Genomic DNA, 24,943 nt, shown 5'->3' with positions numbered 1-24,943 from the left:
AAATGAATGCAACACAATTATAGTAATCAGTTATTAGCGAATGTTGTAGTTCGTTATTAATAATTATGTATTTTTACATACTGTTATATTGGCTGGGCCGCAAAAATATTCTTTGCGGGCCGCGAGTTTGACATGCTTGCACTACACACTATCCCTAGAGATTTGTTCAGACTCTACAGATTCCAAAATAATGCCTTGGCCAATGTGGCTCAGTTGGTTGGAGCATCATTCCATACACCAAAAGATCATGGGTTCAATTCCTGGTTAGGGCACATACCCAGGTTGTGTTTTCCATCCCCAGTTGTTCAGGCAACCAACCGACATTTCTCTCTCATACCTCTCTAAAATAAATAAAAACATATCCTCATGTGAGGATTAAACAAACAAAAAACCAAAAGGCCCGAAACTCTCAAACCCCAGACTCCATTAATACACCTCGTAGGAAGCCTTTACTTGCAAATACTTAACAGAAATCAGAATATTTAACTAGAAATGATATCAACTTAAAATGGCCAAAAATGCAAGTTTTCTTTCGGCACTTAATTTTTGCGTGCAAAATTAGAAAATGCTGGCTCTAAAATTAAACTGAATGAATGGAAAACATATCTTGATTAGGAAATTGAAAACTTCTAGGAAGAGCATAAATTGTTTTTAAAAGAAATAAGAAATTTTAGAGACTGGCTCTGAACTAAAGAAGGCTTCTGAAGCTAATAAATGCCAACTTCTCATTCTTCCACCTTCCACGGCTCCACTATATTTGCTCTCTGAGCTTCCTTGTCCTGACTTACCCTGCCCCTCCCTTCCTCCTTCCCTTCTATCTCCTCGGTATCTCCTGCACTATCACTCTCCACTGACCTAAGGGAAAATGAGAATAGGAATTCAGATAAGGATAATCCAGGGATTCTAGCAGCTCCCTTTGCAGAAAATCTGGTCTCAGGCAGAGAGGAACCAGCAACTGTTCCCCGATTTTCTCAGGGACACTGATGGGTTTATAAAGGAATTTAACTTAACTGTTTAGAACATGTAATCCTGGATATTCTGACCTATTCCAATTAATATACCTACTGGTTTCTGGCAACAGAATTGCTAAATACAGTCTGCTGGGAAACTATAGAGGAATCTGTAGAAAGCCAGGCCACCTTAAAAAGGACTATAGGAAGCTGAAATAGGGTTTATAAAGAGAAAATTTAAAAAGAGAGAAAAACAAGCACAGATTTGCTCTGAGGATGTTTTCCCCTTTACTGATAGTTTAAGAAAAATTAAAATCTACCATAAAAAGGGGGAAATTACTAAGGTCATTCAAATACTGGGGCTACTTTATCTGTTCTTAACCACACCTACGGTGGAGTAAAGCTTCTGTGCAAATGGTAGGGATATCTAATTACCAATGTCTGTTTTTTTCTTTTTTTATTGATTTCAGAGAGGAAGGGAGAACCTGTCCCCTTCTAACTAGTGAATGTTACAGGAATATACATAAATCAAATCTGCCTCAATTCACCTGAGAGGGCAAGATTTTCTTGAAACTAATGATGCCCACTACCCTTTTTCCAGAAGGGTGAAATGTATTTAGAAGTCAATAAATCAGGTACTGAACCAATTGGGGGAAAAATGATTTTAAAGAAACCTCCCTCACAAGAGGAACTGAATGCTTGTTACAGGACATTCCAATGCAACTACAGGCCTTTTCCAATCACCAATATTCTTTATGCACAAGCTGGAAGTCAGCCCAATATACAAGATTACTTTTTTAAAGGGGCTTACAATTCCATGCAAGAGCCCCTGTAATTTTCCTTTCCTTCCAATAAGGAAACTCAAAGAAGGGAGATTAGTACAAAATCTCATAGCTATAAATAAAACAATTATTCCCAAACATCCTGTGGTTCCAAATTCAATAACCTATTATCAGCTATTCCTGTGGACTGCCAATAGCTTTCAGTAATAGATTTGTGTGGTGCCTTTTTCAGCATTCCAGCAGAAAAAGACAGTCAATACGTCTTTGCTTTCACCTGGGAAGATTACAAGTTTACTTAAACAGTAATGCCTTAGAGATATACAAAGTCCCACCTATTTCTCTTAGATACTAAAAGCTTACTTAAATGATGTAAAATCTCTAGAAAAAAATTTAACAAGATTTTACTCTAATCCAATCTATATATATAAAAGCCTAAGCGACCATTACGACCGGACGACCGGCTGGTAGCTATGACCAGGGGGCAGACGCTCAATGCAGAAGCTGCTCCCTGGTGGTCAGTGCGCTCCCACAGCCAACCTCCCACGGTCCCTCCCCCCCGCCAGCCGGACGGCCCCAATCAGCCCCGATCCACGGCCAGGCCGAAGGATCCCACCTGTGCACAAATTCTTGCATGGGGCCTCTAGTATGTGAATAATTTACTTGTATGCTCTAGGACATTACTAGACTGGAAAAAGGACACAATTTGTCTATAACAATAGCTAGCTATAAAAGGACATAAGGTCTCAAAGGATAAGCTTCAATTCTGCTTACCTCAACTAAAATACCTTGGCCATCTCATCTCTAAAAATGGGCTACTAATTAACCCTGAAAGATTCAGAGGAATTCTATTTTTTCCTCTTCCAAAACCAAGAAAGCAGCTTAGAGAATTCCTGGGTTAGACTGGATATTGTCACAATTGGGTTCCAAATTTTTCATTAATTGCCCAGCCTCTATATGTCTATTAAAGTCAAATTGACCTGACCCAATTCAGTGGAACCCAGAAGGGAAACAAGCTATAAAATCTCTAAAGAATCATCTAAAGCTTCCACTCTGGGACACCTTAATTATAAACTTTCCAACTTTTTATACATGAAAATAAAGGAGTTTTAACTAAAAAATATACAGGCCCAGTCGGTGTGGCTCAGTGGTTGAGTGTTGACCAGTGAACCAGAAGATCATGGTTTGATTTCCAACCGGGGCATATGCCTGGGTTGTGGGCTCGATCCCCAGTAGGGGGTATGCAGGAGGCAGCTGAACAGTTATCTCTCTCATCATTAGATGTTTCTATCTCTTTGAAATCAATTTAAAAAAACACACATTAAAAATAAAGCAAATACTTTTTTAAAAAATTAAAAATATACAGATTATCATAGAACTACAGGCTATTATAGTCAGCAATTAGACTCAGTAGCCAAAGGGCTCCCTCCCTGCATAACAGCCATCTCTTCTATAGACATGTTGTTAAGCAAACAGAAAAGATAGTTATGGGCTCTCTTTTGTTTATATTTCTCACTAGAAGCCCGGTGCGCGAGATTCATGCACTCGGGGGTGGGGAGGTATCTCAGCCTGGCCTGCACCCTCTTGCAGTCCAGTAGCCCTCAGGGAATCTCCGACTGCCAGCTTAGGCCCGCTCCCTGCTTCTTAGCTCAGCAGAGATGGGAGAGGCTCCAGCCACCACGGCTGCTCTTGCCAGCCATGAGCCCTGCTCAGGGCTTCTTGCCGAGCGGTGTTCCCTCTGTGGGAGCGCTCTGACCACCAGGTGGCATCTCCTGTGTTGAGCATCTACCCCCTGGTGGTCAGTGTGTGTCATAGCGACTGGTCATTCCGCTTTTTGGTCAATTTGCATATTAGCTTTTTATTATATAGGATTGTGTTGAACTCCACTAAATTCTTATCATACTCAATATTCTGTCAGCCGACTGACTCTTGCCACCTGCACCTATTTTACTTGAACTTGATGTTACAATCAACCCAGCAACTATGTTACTTTCTTTACAGGATGAAGACATCCATGAAAGTGTTTTGCTTACTGGTCACCTTCTTATTCATAGGAATGGTTTATAGGAAACTCCTTGATAGTGCTGACTTAATCTGGCTTACAAATGGATCTCTGAAAGATAAACAGGTATGTTACCAAGCTAGACATGAAATAACTACCTAAAAAAAATCTGCCCAGCAAGCTGAATTGTTACAACTTGAACTTGTCAATTGGCCAAAGATCAAATAGCCAATATTTACACCTATAGTAGCTATGCCTTTGGTGTCGCTCACAACTTTAGAATATTGTTGAAGTACCAAGGTTTCTTAATTTCCTCAGGGCAGCCCATAAAGAATGGAAAATAGGTTGTAAAATTATTAGATGTCATACAGAAATTGAAACAATTAGCAGTTATCCAAATTCCAGAACATTCTAAATAGCTGCCACCATGGAAACAAAAGGAAATTACTAGCTAATGCTACAGCTAGATCGGCAGCATTAAACAGCCAAATTATCCAGACCTGAGACTCACCTTACTTCCCTTTAAATTAATTTAAAAAAAGAAAAATCTTATAGTTCCCATGGACAGCTGCTGAAGAAAAGAGAATATGACAACTAAAAGGGAGAACCTTTGTCTCAGGCAAACAGATACAACTTGTCAGAAATCAATCTCACATATGGTGGTTTAATTACCTATACTTTAATATGTACATAAGCTAAAACATTGGGTCTTGAAAAAAATAATTTCATGAAGTAAAAAATATTACTGCTACTGTAACTCAAAAACTGTACAGCACATATTCTATTTATCCAAATATAACCCCGAGAAATCATTCCACAGGTTCCAAGGACATTTCCCACTTCCTTTAGATCCATTTGAAGTATGGTAACTGAATTTTATCCAAATGCCACCATCTAAAGAACAGAAATATGTGTTAGCTATTATTTGTATTCGTTGAGACATTCCCTGGCAAGGGAGCCACACCCTTAATGGTAGGTAAACTATTAGAAAAAAAAATTAATTCCCAATTGGGGAATTCCCTCTGATTACAGTGACTGAGGGACTCATTATACTGGTCAAATAATGCAATCAATTTGTAACACGTGGCCTATTCTATAATATTTTCATTGTGCCTATCACCCTCAATTCTCCCTCAACATGGCCCTCTATAACTACTACATACGAATGGTACAATTAAAACTCAACTAGATAAATTTTCAGAAACTTTTCATCTCCCGTGGCCAAAAGCTCTCCCTATACTGATCCTCAACCTGAAATCTACTTCTTTTGATAAACACAGTCTTTCTCTTTATGAAATAGTCCACCAGCTGCCCTATGAATCAAGATGAAGGGACATATGAATCAACTTTACTAAAAGAAGACATTCTGTATTATCAAGGGCTCATTAACCAGCTTATAGAAACTGATAAATTAGTAACATTCATTCCACAGTGCACTCCTGGAAGATGAAGACTTCAAAGACCACAACTTACAACCAGGAGCTTTTTGTCCATTGGAAGAGACATTCATCAAAAACTCTCTCCAACATTATTGGATGGGACCTTATCAGGTGCTTAACCACAAATGGACATCTGCCCCTGTCTCTGACACTTGCCTCTTCCTACAGTGGAGATTTAAAGATTTCTCCAGGATGAGAAATTGACAACATCAAAAATAGACAGCTGCCGAAACCAGTTTGGCTCAGTGGATAGAGCGTCGGCCTGCAGACTGAAAGGTCCCAGGTTCGATTCCAGTCAAGGGCATGTACCTGGGTTGCGGACACATCCCCAGTGGGAGATGTGCAGGAGGCAGCTGATCGATGTTTCTCTCTCATCGATGTTTCTAACTCTCTATCCCTCTCCCTTCCTCTCTGTAAGAAATCAATAAAATATATTAAAAAAAAATAGACAGCTATCCCAAGACATGGACAAGGAAAGGTATACCTACAAATTGATGTTGAATTTTATTTGTTTGAATGTATTTACCTGTCTGCTAATATTAAGAATAATTATTATATTTGTTCTTTAGGCTTTTCTCAAACCTTGTGTATATAGCCCAACTGTTAATAATTGCTGAAGGTGTTATAATACTCTTTTTTTTATAAGCTTCTCTTTTGAAATTTAGAAAAAATGCTATTGCAAAAAGAAGGAAAAAGATGTGTATATTTTTAAGAGAAGTTAAAATAGTTTGTCCTAATAAGCTGGATATTTTTGAAGGAATAAAAAGAGACAAACTAAGCGGAGGACAGTTGTAGAAAGTTAGTGAAAAACAATATAAGGAAGGAATTTTACATATAAATTCCAGAATCTAATTATGGGAATATACTTACCCCTTAACCCAACAAAGATTACTATATTAATTCAGGTAGAAGCTGAAATGGCATAAAAACATGGCCCTCTATAACTACTACTGAGGCACAGGAAATCTTGAAACTCTTACTGTCCTCTTGGCCTCTGAAATTTTAAATGGTAATTGTAATTTATAGCATTGTGTTCTTACAGCCTTGGTTCTGATTAAAACTTAAGGTTACAGCTTCCAATTGCAGAACTAGTGGAAGTCAGATCAACACAGCACACCAGTGCTTCCAATGGAAGTAGATGGGTCACAGTAAATAGGAATCCATCTCATGGTCAGATTATGAAAACTGGAAAGATGTAAGGTATGTCCTCAAACTATAAGTGAATGCTATACTAGATGCAAAATACATAGGAAAATTAGGCAACAAAACTTGGATCATGATAGCTTATAGGTTAGAAATGACCCAGAGTATTTTTCTTAATAAAGGCCCTTAAGATCTGAATGCTTCCCATTTATCTACTTTTCACTTTTGAGAAAATTTGGCCTTGACTTCCATCCAAGGTTCCTGTCTTGCCCCATCCCCAATGGTCCATCATTCAGCAAGACAGATGCTGATTCTGAGACTTCCTAGGAATAAGCCTTCCTAGCACCCTGGGACCTCATTATCCAAACACAAGGTTGGTCATCAATGCATCCTTTGGATTTATAATCAAAAGAGGGACATGTGGACCAAAAAGGGCCACACACTAAACCTGACAGACTCAAAGGAGGCCTGCGTGGCCGCCTTACAAACTCAGAGACCTAAAGTAACTACACAGGATGGTCTGAAATTAAAACTTTCTGACTAAAAGCAGTTCAAGGTGGGTAGTCATATCCTAGGGCAGTATTTTTCCCTAACAACTGTCAATCTTCACCTTAACTGAGCCTGTCTGTTGTCTTTTTGCATCTAGGATAACACACCTGATACCATGCCTTTGGAATTACAAAATAATGCCCTTCCGCACCCCCCCATTCCAAAGCACAACTACCACACCAGAGCAGGGACCACACATCCCCTCATTGTTATTGTTATCGTGTTGATTGTTAACTACCCTGTACCCACCTATATAAGAGAAATATGTGTATTATTTTACTTTTTATCCAATTCCTGAGGTTTGCTCACCCACCTCACCCCCGAGCTTTCTCCCACCTCCCTAATCTATTACGTGGATTTCATGTAATCCACTTATACCTCCTCCTTTTACTGTAATGTATAAAATAAGGTGCAAAACTGCCATTTTCCAGAGCATTTTCTCAATCCGTTGAGGTTTTGCTTCCCGGCAATTGTCATCAGTTTGGCTCAAATAAACTCATAAAAATTCTTACAAGTTTGGACGTTTCTTAGGTTGACAACAGCATCAATGCAAAGTCCAAATCTCACCTAAATTTCACTCAAAAGTCCCAATCATATCATCAAAATCAACCAAATGAGGTATGGGTGAGACTCTGGATATAATCCATCTATCCTGAGGCAAAATTCCTCTCCACCTGTGAACCTATAAAACTAGATGTTCTTGGCTCCCAATACAAGAGTAGAACTGCCATAGGTAACAGATATAATCATTCCTGTTCAAAAAGAGAGAAATGGAGGAAGAAGAGTCACTGGTCTCATGCAAATCTGAAATCCAGACAGGCAAACTGGAAAAGGGCTCAAGTCCTAGGCAGAATTCTCTATACTTACCAGCTCCACCAATGGGCCTGCGCTTCTGCCCTCAGGGCCACCCTTCCTGTTTACAGCGGGCAGCATGTTTCCTGCTTGCAGAGTTTGGGGCTCTGACAGCCTTCTTTCACTTTGTCCTCTGTTCCCTTTAGTTCAAACTGTCAATGTTGCTGCTCGAAGACCCTCAAGAGCCTGTGGGACTACCATATGCGCCCTCCATTAGACAAGAGGCCCCCCCAGAGATCTTGTCTGGATATTCCCGCCTCTATTTTTGGCTTCTCCTTAGAAGCTGAGGGAATCTGAGTCCCACCCTTGATCTCTTCAGAGTTTTTTGTGTAAGTGAGTACTCTGACCTTTCAATCTTTCTGAGGTTTTAGCAAAAGACTATAGAGTAACCCCTTTGACTTTTTCTCTACAGCATGTTTTCCTACTGGATCTTTATTTTAACATCCTTTGCCATTTTGGTAGGCTAAGAATTTCCAAAATTAAGAACTACTAGTTCCTTTTTCTTAAAAGGTATAATTGACATATAACATTGTGTTAGTTTCAGGTGTACAAAACCTCGATATAACAGACTCAGGCAAGGAGGTGTCCGTTAAAGCCGAAAGTCCGTTATATAAAAAAGTAGGTTTTCCAAATGTATATGTTAAAAAATTGACAAATTAGTTCCTTTAGCTGTTTTCACTTATCTAGACATGACATGACTGTGTAATTAAAATTTAAGTATGTATGAAAAGTTTAATTTCACAGAAAGGTTTGCTATATTACAGTCATTTTAACTTTATACTGAGTAGGTCTAGCAAATGCATGCATTCACATCAACGAGAGTCAACAGGTGCACACGGCTGGGGCGTGGCTTAGCGCACGTGGAACATCGGCTCACACGAGTTAAAACTGCTGCAGAAAGTCACCCCAGGGAACAACAGGACCAATCACCGCCCCCGATGCAGTGATCACGTGCTAATCGTTCGCCAAACATTGTTTGTGAGCAGTGACTCTTGGATTTCAATGTGTAGATTAGAGGGGGAGATATGTAATATTTATTTTTGTCAGCGAAATTACTAGTTTTTTTTCCAGCATATGGCCTATTCACTAAAATTTGTTAAAAATAACAGTGAATTTTAAAAATGTAACAGTGAATTAATAACAAACTAACCTGTTAACCTAATTATAAGCAAATCTTGGTTAATAGCTTTTTATAATTAACAGGGTGGCCCTGGCTGGTGTTGCTCCATGGTTACAGTGTCAGCCCACACACAAAGGGTCTCGGTTTCGATTCCAGGTCAAGGGCATGTACCTGGGTTGTAGGTTTGATCCGGCCTACTCCCTCCCTGTTTCCTTCCTCCCTCCTCCTCGCCTCCCTTCCCCTCTCTAATAATCAATGAAAAAAATATCCTTGGGTGAGGATTAACAACAGAAACAAAAAATTAAAAGGATGTTACTTTTCACATATGACACACGGACCAGAAATGTTGACCGTTAAATTCAAAGTCCATTAAATCAAGGTCCACAAAATTGAGGGTTTACTGTATAATACAATTATTTTATTTTTGTAAAGAACTCCTGGTTCTTGTTTAACAGGTCTCTCTTAAATTTATTTCTCTACTCCCAAATTTACTGTCACAAAAAAAAACCAGGCCGCACCTCAACACTGTTTAGAAATCTCAGTTTCATTGATTAGAAGTCCTGCTTGCCACATAACTGCAGGACACAATTCCACCAACTTTCTGTCACTACATAACAGGGATCCCCTTTCCTCCAGTTTCTATCATCTTCCCCATTTTCTTCTGAGTTTTCACTAGCAGCACCTTTAAGGCCCATATTTTATTTTATTATTATTTTTTAATCCTCACCTGAGGATATTTTTCCATTGCTTTTAGAGTGGAAGGGAGGGGAAGGGGAGGTGGGAAGAGAGAGAAAAAATATCGATGTAAAGAGACACATCGATTGGTTGCCTCCCACAGGCACCCCACTGGGGCAAGGAATGAACCGGCAACCCAGGTACATGCCCTTGCCAGAACCAAAATCCAAAACCCTTGGGTATGTGGGCCAATGCTCTAACCACTGAGCACCAGCCAGGGCAAGGCCCATATTTACACGGACAGTCACTTCTCTGTAGCAGAGTCATTGACATCCACATTTCTAGTAACGGTCTGTTCAAGTCAATACAGGCTTTTTCTATCATGCTCTTCAAAATATTTCCAGCAGCTGCTCACTGCTCAATTCCAAAGCCACTTCTACATTTTTAGATATTTGTTATCTAATAAGCAGCACTTCCAGGTAACAAAATCTCTATTAGTTTTCTGTTCTTATTTTTCTAGCTTTGAGATATAATTGACATATAACATTATGTAAGTTTAAGGTACACAACATATTCACTTGATACACTTCTATATTGCAAGACCCTACTGGTTTTCTATTGCTGCTGTAACAAATTACCACAAACTTAAAGGCTTAAGACAGCCGTGGGCAAACTACAGCCAGCGGGCGGATCCGGCCCGTTTGAAATGAATAAAACTAAAAAAAAAAAAAAGACCGTACCCTTTTATGTAATGATGTTTACTTTGAATTTATATTAGGTCACACAAACACTCCATCCATGCTTTTGTTCCGGCCCTCCGGTCCAGTTTAAGAACCCATTGTGGCCCTGGAGTCAAAAAGTTTGCCCACCCCTGGTTAAGACATTCATTTCTTTATCTTTCAGCTCTGTAAGTTAGAAGTCCAAAACAGGTTGCACTGGGCTAAAATCAAGGTGTCAGCAGGGCTGCATTCCTCTCTGAAGGCTGTAGGGGTGAGCCCATTCCTTACCTTTTCCATCCCAAACAAAAGTCCTTGGCTCACGGCCCCCTTCCTCCATCTCCAAATCCAGCAAGACTGCATCTCTCTGACCTGGCTTCCGTCAACACATCTCCCTATGACCCTTCCTCCTGCCTCCCTCTTCCCCTTTTAAGGACCCTTAGCCTTATATTGGGCCCATCTGGATAATCCAGGATACTCTCCCTACCTGCTGATCAGCAACTTTCACTCCCTTCCGCCACGTGATGTAACATAGTCACAGGTTTTGGGAATCAGGACGGGGCTATCTTTGAGGGGGGGAGGGGCATTATTATTCTACCTACCACATTTACTAATCACTTAAAATGAACAAAAAACCAACCATAATTTAAGGCAGCCTAATAAGATTCAGAGGGAATATTAGCAATTAAACAAACAAAAAACTCTCAATCAATAGTTGACTAATCTATTTTCAATTTTTCCAATATTTAGTGAAGCTAGCTGATCTAGTGAAGATTTCCTATGTCTTTCTTGTGGCAGACACTGTTCATTGGCTAACCCGATACCTATTTCCAACCCGTTCTTCCTTGCCTGCCCCTAATACTTGGGCTATAAAAACTAAATACTCACTTTCCCGAACGCCTAAGGATGGTCATATAATACAGCTGTGCCAAATGAAATCTAAAAATTGCCTTGGGAAAAGCTATTGCATAAAACTGATAAAAGAGTCATCCAGATGGTGCTGCCCTCCCTGGCCCCCTTCCCAGTACCCCACCCACCTTGAATGGTGCACTTCCAGTAATTCAGGTATCTATTTTGCAATAATGTGAGAATATCCACGAGAATTCAAGAGACACCAGCCCTGCCACTGTCGAACTACTGAACCAACACCAGCTACTCTAGCCTATTTTGTTTCAGTGACTATTTACACTGCCTTTCAGCTTCCAGCTGAAAGCTCTGGAAATTGAAACTACAGTCAACACAACTGCTGGTTAAACATAAGCACCCACCTCCAAAATTTATTTTGTTTTACCAAAGCCATATTCACTTCAGTGAGTTATAATTAAGAAGGCAATTATTTTTTAAATAGCATCTGTTACATATTTTAGAACTCTAAATTATACATACTCATTCTAGGACATTTGGAAATGATCAAAAGTTTAAAGAAAATAACTAGCCACAACCCCAAATATCCAGAAATAACCTCCTGATAATATATCAGTGCATTTCCATCCACATGTTTTATGTACATATATAAAATATTTTTTTTAAAGTGAAACTATATGGAATATGTAGACTTGAATCCAACTCTCATCCAGCCCTATATTGAGGACTTTTCCACATCACTAAAGATATTTCAGCCCAGCTGGCGTGGCTCAGTGGTTGAGCATTAACCAATGGACCAGGAGGCCATGGTTCGATTCCTGGTAAAGGCACATGCCCGAGTTGTGGGCTCGATGCCCAGTGTGGGGCGTGCAGGAGGAGGCCGCTCAATGATTCTTTCTCATCACTGATGTTTCAATCTATCTCTCTCTCTCCCTTCCTCTCTGAAATAAAAAAAAGGATGTTTCAAAATATTTTCAAAAAATTAAAAATCAGATTATGAAATATGATTAAGTAATCATTAGGCATTTAAGTTGTTTTATCCTTTTTGCCAGTGTAAACAGTGTTGCAGTGAACATCACTGTATACAAGTCTTTCGGTGCTCTCTCTGATTATTTTCTGAACATTGTTGCATAGATGTGGCATTATTGGGTCAAAGGGATAAACCCTTTCAAACATTCAACCCAGGGTTGGGCAAACGTTTTGACTCGCGGGCCACAATGGGTTCTTAAACTGGACCGGAGAGCCGGAACAAAAGCATGGATGGAGTGTTTGTGTGAACTAATATAAATTCAAAGTAAACATCATTACATAAAAGGGTACGGTCTTTTTTTTTTTTTAGTTTTATTCATTTCAAACGGGCCGGATCCGGCCCGAGGGCCGTAGTTTGCCCACGGCTGATTCAACAAAAGTTGCCAAACTGCTTTTTAGAGAAACTGAATCAATTTCTTTTTCTACCTTCTTTCTGTATACAAAATGGTCTCCCTTACAAGTAATGACTGTCTTTTTTCTTTTGCCAATTTGAGGAGTAAAAATATCATAACTCATTTACATTTTCTGGTTACATTTTCTGAAAACAACTAAAGATATTTTGAACCTTTATATTGGTTATTTTATGAATTATCACTTGGAATTTTTTCAAGTAGAGGAGTTCTTTCTATTATAAATATTCTGATGTAAATATTTTATTTCAGTGTAACACAACTCTTTAGTTTTGTTTACATATGTTTTAAACATTTAAAATTTAATCATATCTATCATGTTATCAGATAGGGATGGTTTTTACATGACAACACATTTCAGAAAAGAATGCTTTGAGATATTATATTCTTTTAAATTCCTATTGACTTTCTTACAGTCAAACAAGTAAAATTAATATCAAGAGAACAACAAGCATTCCCACTAAATAAATAAGTATTCCACCCTAGGTTTTGACCATTCACTTACCTGCTTGTGACAATGATGACATCCTCAGAGATGTTAGCCATTTCTTTGATGGTAAGGTAGCACATTCTTCTCAATATTTGCTGAAATTATTTATAAAAGGCAACAGGTTATTCCTAAGAAAATAGCTTTCTAAAATGTTTGAAATGAGAACACCAAGTAGATATATTTAGGAAGTTTTTCTTAAAAAGATTCTCATCCACCCAAAAAAGTCCTTTCAAAAATATCTGGGTAAGAAAATACTCAGAATACAACTATATCCTAAACACAAGTAGTTGCTGCACTGACATTGGAAAACACCTAGATGAAAACTCAAAATTTCAGTTAATTATCTGGATTTTTATGTAAAGAGACCCAAAGTTGGACTTGGGCAGTGTGAGTCCAAAGACTTAAGATTTTCTTTTTATTGTTGACTCTATTGCATGTGTCCCCATCTTCCCCCCCTTTGCCTTCCTCCATCCTGCCCCCGCCCCCCTGGGTCTTCACCACACTATTGTCTGTGTCCATGGGTTATACATATATGCAGATATATTCTTTGGTTGATCAATTCCCATCCTCCTCATCCTCTTTCCCTCTGAGATCTGTCAGTCTGTTCCATGTATCCATGCCTCTGGTCCTATTTTGTTCATCAGTTCATTCTGTTCTTTAGATTCCTCATATAAGTGAGATTATGTGGTACTTGTCTTTCTCTGAGTGGCTTATTTCACCTGTTAAAGACTTGTCCCGGGAAGTGTATTTTTTAAATTCTTTAAAAATAAAAATATAAAGGGATGGGCAGACTCTGCATTTTCCTTAGTTCATCATATACAGATGTTTTCCTTAAAGTATCCGTGGTTGTATAACTAACTCTCATTTTCAACTATTAACATTTCTAGATACCTAGATCTAAAATACATGTTAAGCTAACAATAATAAAGTTTTGTCTACCCTTTCTCCTCACCTGGATCTCTGATTTATCCATACACTATGAGCATTGGTTCCTCTGGCCTGTCTAGTCTCATTCTCTACCAAGTAACTTCAAATGTCTATAAGTAGTGAAACTCAAATACATCAGACCCAGCCTCAGAGTCTAAGCTATAGAAAGAATCTAGTGGAGACTACTGAGCCCAATAAGAAAAAGGAACAAGAGTGTGAGGGTTCTCATGGTGATTAAACACACACACAAAAAAAAACTCCTAAAAAGAGAAAGCCAGTACAAGGCAGATATCTCCATGTGAAACTACTAGGAGAAGAAAACAGAAAATAAGAATAAAACTTCAGAGCTGAATATAAAAATAAAAATCTACCATGAAGGAGAATAAAACTGAAGATAGAAAAAAATTAAAACCACATTTCAAATACCCAACAAAATGACTAAAATTTTTTAAGTGACAATACAAAGTATTGACAAAGTTGGGCTCATACCTACTAAAACATATTGCCTAAACAAATATACAGAGATGCTAAATAAAATAGGAACAAAAATTTTAAATATATAGCCCAGGACAAAATAAAGGGCAATTTATAGGTGCCAAAAATGGAAAAACAAACAACTCCTAGCTACAGAAATACAAGGCCAGGGTCCTACTGGCATAGAATAAAGTCTAAGAAGGTATATTCTTCAGGCACAGGGAAAATTATTCTAGATAATAATTCAGAAGTATAGCAAGAAATGAAGAGTAGAAAGAAAAAAGTGGTAAATAGTAACAAGACAGTGTGGTATTGGCAAAAGAATAGACAAATTGATCAATGGAATAGAACAGACCACCCAGAGATACACCCACATAAATATAGTCAACAGATCTTTGGCTTAAGAGAAAAGGCCATACATTGGCACAAAGACAAACTCTTCAACAAATGGTACTGAAATAACTGGACATCCACATGCAAAAAATTAAATCTAGACTGACCTTACACCATTCACAAAAATTAACTTCAAATGGATCACAGACCTAAATATAAAATGCAAGTAAAACTTAGAAGAAAACCTAGATAACTCTGGGAATGGAGATGACTTTTTAAATACCAGTATAATACCCAAGGAATGATCATAATAGAAATAATTGATAAGCTGGCCTTTATTAAAATTAAAAACTTCTGTGCAAAAGACAGTATTCAAGAGTATGAACAAGCCACAGACTGGAAGAAAATACTTTCAGAACACATATCAGAGAAGGGACTGTTATCCAAAACATATTTTAAAAAAATCTTAGCCTGCCCGGCATAGCTCAGTGCTTGAGCATTGACCTATGAACCAGAGGTCATGACGGTTCAATTCCCAGTCAGGGCACATGCCCGACTTGCGGGCTCGATCCCCAGTGGGGGATGTGCAAGAGGCAGCCAATCAATGATTCTCTCTCATTATTGATGTTTCTCTCTCTCATTCTTCCTCTTCTTTCCTCTCTGAAATCAATAAAAATATATATTTTTAAAAATCTTACAAGTCAAAAATAAGAAAACAACCTGATTTAAAAATGGACCAAAGACCTTAACAGACACCTCACTTAGGAAGATATATGGGTGGTAAGTAAATATATAAAAAGATGCTCCACATATGTCATCAGGGAAAGGCAAATTAAAATGAGATACCACTAATACTCCTAATAGAATGGCCAGAATCCAGAGCACTGACAACAGCAAATGACAAGAACTCTCATTCACTGAGGGTGGTCACAAAAATAGTACAGTCGCTTCAGAAGATGTTTTGATGGTTTCTTACAAACTAAGTATACTATTACCATATGATCCAGCAATAGTGCCCCTTGATATTTACCCAAAAGAGTTGAAAACTTATGTCCACGTAAAAATCTGCACAAGGATGTTTACAGCGGCTTTACATTCATACCTGCCAGAAGTTGAAAGGAACCAATGTCCTTTAGTAGATGAATGGATAAACTGTGGTACATCCAGACAATAGAATATGATTCAGCATTAAAAATAAATGAGCTATCAAGCCATGAAAAGATATGGAGGAAACTTAAATGCATATTAATTAACAAGTGAAAGAAGCCAATCTGAAAAGGCTATACTGTATGTTGTATAAGTCCAACTATATGGTATTCTATAAAAGGCAAACTTATGGAGACAGTAAAAAGATCCATAATTGCTGGGTATTAGTGAGGAGGGAATGGAGTTAGGGGGGAGTTAAGTGGAGTACAAAGGATTTTTAGGGTAGTGAAAATACTGTGTGATATTTTCATAATGAATGGATAGCATTATACACTCTGTGGATGTCAAAACCCATAGAATATACATACACCAGGACTGAACACCAACATAAACTATGGACTCTGGGTCACTATGAGGTACAGTAAACCCTTAATTTTGCAGACCTCAATTTAACGGACTTCAGATTTAATGGATAAAATTTCTAGTCTGTATGTCCTATGTGAAAATGAACACCCTGTCAATTTTTAAATGCTTTTAACCGAGATTTGCTTATAACTAAATTAACAGGTTATTTTTTGTTATTAATTCACTGTTACTTTTAACAAATTTTAGTGAATAGGCCATATGTTGGAAAAAACACTGTAATAATTTCACCAACATAAATAAGTATTACGTATTGACAACTCTAGTCTACATACATATTTAAATTCAAGTGTCATTGCTCATAAACAATGTTCAGGTGAGTGATAAGCATGTGATCACACCGCACTGCACTCAGTAACTGGTCCTGTTGTTCCCTGGCGGGACTTTCTGCAGCAGTTTTATTAACACGTGTGGGCTGATGTTCCCACATGCGCTAAGCCATGCCCAGGCGTGTGCACTTGTTTACTCTCGGTGACTGGTGAATGCATTCATTTGCTAGACCTATTCAGTATAAAGTTAAACAGTAATACATATAGAAAACTCCTATATGTATTACAGTAATACATACAGAAAACTTCTGTGAAATTAAACTTTTCATTCATAATTTTAATTGCACGAACATATCTACATAAGTAAAAAACAGGTAAACTAACTAATTTGTTAATTTTTTAACATATGCATTCAGAAAACCTACTTTATTATATATATCAGACTTTCGGATTTAACGGACACCCCCCTCTCCCAAATTAGTCTGTTATATCGAGGTTTTACTGTATCAATGTAGGTTCGTCAATTGTAACAAATGTACCACTTTGGGGAATGTTGATAATGGGGAGGCTGTGCATGTGAGGGGACAGGGGGTATATGGAAAATCTCTGTACCTTCCTCTTAATTTTGCTGTGAACCTATAACTGCTAAAAAATAAAATAAAATCCTTTATTGAAAAGTGGTAAAGACATGAGTAAATGTGCATGAACAGAAACCGCGGTTATGACATACACTGTTTATATACTCACACATATATTAAGTACGAAGCATCCTAAGGTTCTCAAATGTCCACGAACAGGTAAAAGGTAAAGATGAATATTAGACTTTTGATAAGTCAAAAGTCCATGTTGCAATTTCTAGGCTAAACACTAAATAGAACTTCGAAACTATTATTCCACATGTTGTTGCTGCTGTTCTGTTTATTTTTATTCAGTCTCTTTTCTGTTTCATTTTGGATAGTTTCTATCTTCAAATTCACTGATTTTTCCTCCTGTAGTCTTTAATCTGCTATTAACCCAATGCAGTGTATTTAACCCAATGATAAATAGATAGATAGCTTTTTAAAAATTTCTGAGTGTCTCTAGATGTTTTATTTTGCTTCTCATTCTTGTTATGTCTTTCTAAACATTCTTAAGCATCTAGACCAGCAGTCACTAACCGGTGGTCCGTGGACCACTGGTGGTCCGTGAGGTCCGAAAGGTTGGAAACCGCTGATCTAGACCATATCTAGAATAGCTATTTTAACGTCATTACCTGCACATCCATCGTCTTTATTATTTCTGGGTTCGTGTGTGTTGATGCATTTTTCTCCAGATTATGAATAATTTTTTATTACATGCTATACATTGTGAAGTTTATGTTGTTAGGCGCTGAATTTTGCTGTATATTTTACATAATATTGTATATATTGTTTACTCTATCATGAAGTTAAGTTACCTGGGATCAGTTTTTCACGTTTCAGGCTTGTAAGAGGTTTAAAGCTTTAGTCTGAGGCTAATATATTCCCACTAGAGTCCTGGTGCATGAAATTCATGCACTGGTAGGGTCCCTAGGCCTGGCCAGTGATCAGGGCTGATCGGGGCCTTCCAGCTGCCGCCAGGGCCTCCCTTCCCTGGTTGCCAGCTGCCGGCCGGGACTTGCTTCGTTCCACGCCACCCCCTGGTCATCAGTGCACGTCATAGCGAGCGATCAAACTCCCGGTCTCCTGGTCGAACTCCCGTAGGGACACTTTGCATATTAGACTTTTATATATATAGATAGATTACTGAGGTGATATCTTCCTGAGAACTATACCAGATGACAAGGTCTTTCCACTTTCACTGGGAGGGAATATGAACTATTCTTAGCCTGGTATTCTGGTGATTCTTCCTTTGGCCTTGAGTAGTTTCCTTTTACATATGCACAGATCAGTTCTTATCCAAAAAATAAAGAGGGGCACTCAGTAAATTGCTGAAACTATCTCCTGCCTTTCTTTCTTCCCTCCCTCCCTCTTCTCTCTTACTCTGCCCTTCAAATTTGAGCTTTCTTAGCCTCTCCAACTCCACGTCTTCTCAACTGGGTATGCTCTTCCTGACTTGAGGCCTGTAACCTGCCTCTGGGCAGTGAGCTACTGTACTCCAAGGGCTCACCTTATTTTCCTTTTTCTTTAATTGCAGTCCTGGGATACCTATTAATTCAATGCCTGAAAACTACCGGTTAATATATTTTGTTTGATTTTCTAGGTATTAATGATAGCAGGGTAAATCTAGACCCTCTACTTCATCATGGCTGGAAACAGAACAGAAATGTGTTCCTAATATCAAAACATATGGTAAAAAAAAAAACAACGAAAAAAAACCCATACCAAATATGGTGAATTACCTCGTTACTCCTTTATGATGTCCAACACTAATCCACAGTAATTATAGAACACAGTCTATATAATTTCATTCCTTTGAAATGTGTTGTCTTGCTTTATGACTCAATATAGATTTTTAAAAATATTTTTGTGTTCTTCATTTACATTTAATATAGATAATGATGATCTATCTACCATCTATTACATGATTTGTACTTTTCTTTTTTTTCCCCTTCCTCTGGTTTGATTTTTTAGCATTCTAGTTTTTTGCACACTTAGTTTGGAAGAGAAAAACAACAGAGACAAATCAATGAAACAAAAGCTGGTTCTGTTAAGAAACCAGTAAGTTTATAAACCTATAGACAAATTTTCCAAAAATAAAAGAGAGTAGATACAATTTACCAATATCAGAATGAAAGAAGAGATATCACTATAAATCGTACAAACATCAAAAGAGTACGGGAATACATATTTTGAACAATTTTATGCCAAAAAAGTTCAGCAATTTAGATGAAATGAAAAAATTCCAAGATACAAACTAGCAGAGCCTAGGGACCATACCCGTGCACAAATTTCATGCACTGGGCCTCAAGTTCTATTCATAACCTAGTAACAAAAACTGGTAACAAACCAAAGATTCTTCAACTGATAAACAGATAAACTTAGGTACATCCATACAATGAAATCTGACCTCTCAAAATTCAATAATAAGAAAATATACAACCAAATTATTAAAAATGGGCAAAAGATATGCACAGATCCTTCACGATGGAATATATATGAAGACAAATAAAGCACATGAAAATATGCTTGGGGGTCATTAGGAAAATTCAAAATAAAACTACAATGAGGTACCACTACACAACTCTGAGAATGGCTGAGATTAAAAACAAAACAAAAAAAGATAATACCAAGTGCTGGCCAGAATGCAGAGCAACTAGAACTTACTATACAGTCATGGTGGGAATGGCAATCACTTTGGAAAATGGGTTAGTACTTTCTTACAAAGTTAAATATACTTATACCTATTATCTGACCCAGCAATCCTACTCCTATGTATTACCCAAGAGAAATAAAAACTTATGTTCAAAAACTTGTATATGAATGTTTATAGCAACTTTATTCATAACCTGGTAACAAAAACTGGTAACAAACCAAAGATCCTTCAATTGGTAAACAGATAAACTTAGGTACAAAATACTACAATGAAATAAAAAGGAGTAAACTACTGATACAAATAATGGATCAATCTCAAATTCAGTAATGCTAAGTGACTGAAAAGAAGACGCAAAAAGCATCACACAGTATGACATCATTCTCATGACTTCCTAGAAAGGGGAAAAAACTTTAAGTAAAGAAGAGATATTACTGGTTGCCCAGGGCTGAGGATAAGAGGAATAACAGATATACAAAGAGGCAGGAGGGAACTTGTTAGAGTGATGAAAATGTTCTAAATCTTGATTGTGGTGGTGGAAATGCTATTGTATGCATTTGTAAAAACTCATAAAACTTCATCCTAAAAAGGGTGAATTTTACTATATATAAATTATACTTTAAAAAAAATAAAACTACAGTGATAAGTGAGTCAAAAGGCAAGCCACACACAGGAAGAAAATACTTACAAAACACCTGATAAAGGTCTTTTATCCAGAGAATATAAAGAACTGTACAACCCAATAAGAAAACAAACAACCTGATTAAAAGATTTGAACAGACACTTCACCCAAGAAGATATAAAGGTGGCGAAAAACATGTATTTGCTTAATACATGCTTAATAAATTTTAAACTTACAAATCAATAGGAGGAATATAAATAAGCAAAGAATATGAACACAATTCACAGAGAAGGAAAGTAAAATGGCCACTAAACATATACATGCTTACTACTTTCATAATTAATGCCAATCCAACAATGCCACTTCTAGATATTAACCAAACAAAATAAAAGCACAGGCCCATCCACACAGAGACTTGTAGTTGAATGTTTTAGCAGCTTTGTTTGTAATATCCATAAACTGAAACAACCCATTAACTCGTGAATGGATAAATTAGAGTACCTCCATACAATGGAATACTACTCAGCAATAAAAATGAACAAACTACTGAAACACACAAAAACTTAAATTAATCTCAAAATTCTTAAGCTAAGCAAAAACAACAACCAAGACATAAAAGACTATATACTATATGATTAAATTAAACAAAAGTCTAGAAAATGCAAAACTATGTTGTCAGAAAGTCAATCAGTGATTGCCAGGTGCTAGGGGTTGAGTGAGGGAGAAGAGAGACAACTAAGGGATATGGGGCCACACTCTGGGGCGATGAAACGTTTCTATATCATGACTGTGGTGATGGTTCCATGACTCTATACATTGGTCCAAACTCACTGAATTGTACACTTAAAATTGTATACAAGTTATACTCAATAAACTGATTTTTTAATATAAAAATAAATTTTAAACTTACAAAACAATAGAAGGATTATAAATAAGCAAAGAATATGAACAGATAATTCACAGAGAAGGAAAATAAAATAGTCACTAAACATATGAAAAGAGTTTCAAATTTAATAGTCATCATGAAAATGTAAACTAAAACCACAAAGAGATGCCAATTCACATTCTTCTATTTTTCTTCTTTTTTGTTTTTTGTTGTTTGTTTTTTGTTAACCCTCACCCGAGAACTTTTTCCCCACTGATTTTTAGAGAGATTGAGAGAGAGAAACATCAGTGTGTCTCGACTGCTTCCTCCCCCAAGCGGGGATGGAGCCTACAACTGAGGTATGTGACCTTGAATGGACTGGAAACAGTGACCCTTCAGTTCATGGGCTGATGCTCTAACCACCTAGCCAAACTGGCTAGGGCAGTGGTCGGCAAACTCATTAGTCAACAGAGCCAAATATCAACAGTACAACGATTGAAATTTCTTTTGAGAGCCAAATTTTTTTAACTTAAACTATATAGGTAGGTATATTGTTATTAACTTAATTAGGGTACTCCTAAGGCTTAGGAAGAGCCACACTCAAGGGGCCAAAGAGCCGCATGTGGCTCGCAAGCCACAGTTTGCCGACCACGGGGCTAGGGCTCACATTCTTCTAAATCAATGATTATTTACCTCAGTCACTACCCAAAAAAAACCCTAACATATCCTGGTCATTACTCACCACCATGCATTTGGGTACAGCACCTGATCTGAGTCCAGCTTCTACTCTTCCACAAATCCCAAACCCCTCCACCATGTTCTCCAGCAAAATTCCTTCCATCCTAACTCTTCTCTGAAGCGTCCCATCTTTTCTCTAAAACCTGGCTCTCCCCTGAGATTCCCCTGCAGCCCTCTCAAATGGTAGTTTTCTCTCCTATAACCCTCATCCACCACACCGAGGGGTGGGGAAGCTGTCCAAGTCCATCCTCACTGCCTTTTCAAAATTACTGTATTGCCTTCTTTCACTGTAAATCCTTCCCCTTAAAAGCTCTGGCTTCAAAGCTTATGCTATTGGACTTTATCACCTCCCACCACTCCTGGTTGCATATATAGATGCTGGTTACTTCCCTTACATTGAAAAAATATTATTACCTTGTTCACTATCACTATCTCCAATATTACCCCACTAATAATTATTGGTGAATTTAATACCAATACAGACAATATTAAAACTCTGCTCACTCTTCGGAATTGATCTCTCCTCCTCCAATATCCTGTCCTTCTTCCTATTGCCATCACCCACTTCTATTGTCATAGACTTTATCAATAAGGTTATCCCTTTCATAATTTCATTTCCAAGTATTTCACTCTCCAATCACCACTCCTGACTTCAACAACTCTTTTCATTCCATCAGGACCTACATCCTGATCCTATCAACGTTTTACTATTTCAATCAGCCCCAGTTCTTACTTGCCTCCTAACAAAACACAGATTCCATAGTCAATACTTCAATTACTCAACTTTTTTGCACCTCTCTCTCTTTACTAACTTGGCAAAATCCCAACCCTAACCATTCCATGCCTTAACCTGAAGCCTGTAACTGGAGAAAAAATTCACCATGCTACCTGGTAATACTTTAAACTCATGACCACTAGCTTCAAGGGCCATCTGTCCTGTCAAACAATCCTATATTTCCGCAATTCATTTCCTAGAACACTATGTCATGCCTTCTTTTTTAATACAACCTCTGTGGTAGAGGCTTCAAGTTTGTTCTCACTCTGTTTCTTCCCTGCTCTGCATCCTCTTCCCTGTTCCATATCCAGCTCCTCCTCCCAACTGCCCATCTTCTGAGCAACAGCAACCACAGGCCCACCACCAGATATTTGCCCTACACATTCACAGCCACAAAGAAGCAACGGCCCTCCATACCTTTTTGGGGGGTTATTTATAATTGTTTATTTTTATTTTATTTTTTCACCACCTTTTATCCCCTCTATGCCCTCTTCCACCTCCACTCCCTCCACCCCATTCACTACACTGTAGTCCATGTCCATGAGTTCTCTCTCTTTCTTTTTTGTTCAATCCCTCCACCTCCCTCTCCACATTTCCCGCCCCCCCCCGACCCCCGCCCAGCACCTCCTCACACACCAGAGCTGTCTGCCTGCTCTCTATCTGTGAGTTTTCTCTATTTTGCTTGGTAGTCCAGTTTGTTCATTAGATTCCACATATGAGTGAAATCATACAGTACTTGTCTTTCTCTGACTGCCTTATTTCACTTAGCATAAAGTTGTCCAGATCCATCCATGCTGTTGCAAAGATTAAAATTTTCTTCCTTTTTACGGCAGAGTAGTATTCCATTGTGTAAATGTACCACAGCTTTTTTTATCCACTCATCTACTCAAGGACAGTTGGGCTGCTTCCAAAACTTGGCTATTGTAAATAATGCTGCAATGAACATAGGGGTGCATATATTTTTTCTGATTGTTGTTGCAGGATTCTTAGGATATATTCCCAGCAGTGGGAACACTGAGTCAAAAGGCAGTTCCATTTTTAATTTTTTAAGGAAACTCATACTGTTAACAGCACCAGTTTGCATTCCCACTAACAGTGCACAAGGGTTCCCTTTTCTCCACATCCTCACATCCTGGTCAACATTTGTTGTTTGTTGATTTATTAATGGTAGCCATTCTAACAGGTGTGAGGTGATATCTCATTGCAGTTTTAATTTGCATCTCTCTGATGATAGTGATGTTGAACATCTTTTCATATGCCTATTGGCCATCTGTATGTCCTCATTGGAGAAGTGTTTATTTACATCTTTTGCCCATTTTTAAATTGGATTGTTTGGGTTTTTTGGTGTTGAGCTTTGTAAGTTCTTTATAAATTTTGGATATTTACCCCTTATCAGAGGTATCAATGGCAAATATGTTCATCCATTCAGTGGGTTCTTTTTCCGTAATTTTTATAATAGTCCTTCTCCTTGGCTCTACTCCAATAGCTTGAAATGCCTAGCATTCTAATCTAATTCCTCTAATAATAATCTATACTAATAAAAGGGTAATATGCTAATTAGACTGGGAGAGCTTCCAGGAGACCTTCCGGATGTCCTTCCAGACAAAGCGATGGTGGCGGGGCTGAGGCAGAAGCGGTTAGGGGCAATCAGGCCAGGAGGGGAGGACAGTTGGGGGCAAGCAGGCCGGGGGGGAGGGGGGGCAGTTGGGGGTGAGCAGGCTGGCGAGAGGGGAAGGGTAGTTTGAGGCACACAAGCTCGCGGGGGGGGGAAGTTGGTGGCAACACGTCTGTATGAGGATACGAATCTTGCCAAGCAGGGTGGGAGACAGAAACATGTGTGCAAACCTGCCTGTATTCGTTTGCCCGAGGTGGGGACCAGCTTGGTGGAAAAACACTTTTAAATCACCACGCGAGCTAAGAGGGTATGTGTTTTCTGATTGTTAAGTAAGGGAAGCCCTCAGGTTTTACCAAGACAGCTAAGGGCGACCTGCACCTCTCATGTATTCAAGAAGCCATCAAAAAAGTAAGAGGAGGAACCTACCCTGCCTGGGATCCAATAGGAATTCCTAATACCAGCCATTTG

At 38.3% G+C, this 24,943-nt stretch overlaps 1 protein-coding gene across 6 annotated transcripts in view; it reads right to left on the bottom strand.

Annotated features, from left to right (window-relative positions):
• The window catches only part of COPG2 (coatomer protein complex subunit gamma 2), a 197,789-nt gene that overhangs the window by 166,230 nt on the left and 6,616 nt on the right, over positions 1-24,943 (bottom strand). For 5 of the 6 annotated variants that reach the window (XM_006088343.3, XM_023753521.1, XM_023753520.1 and 2 more), the window contains exon 5: positions 13,034-13,113. In XM_006088343.3, the coding sequence (XP_006088405.1) occupies positions 13,034-13,113 (80 nt within the window). Of the gene's footprint in view, positions 1-10,516; positions 10,705-13,033; positions 13,114-24,943 lie in introns of those variants that run through there. The other variant, XM_023753523.1, reaches the window with a different exon arrangement.

Source organism: Myotis lucifugus, unplaced genomic scaffold (genome assembly GCF_000147115.1).
Source record: "Myotis lucifugus unplaced genomic scaffold, Myoluc2.0 scaffold_46, whole genome shotgun sequence".
NCBI lineage: Eukaryota > Metazoa > Chordata > Mammalia > Chiroptera > Vespertilionidae > Myotis > Myotis lucifugus.
This window is presented reverse-complemented; position numbering and strand designations above follow the sequence as displayed.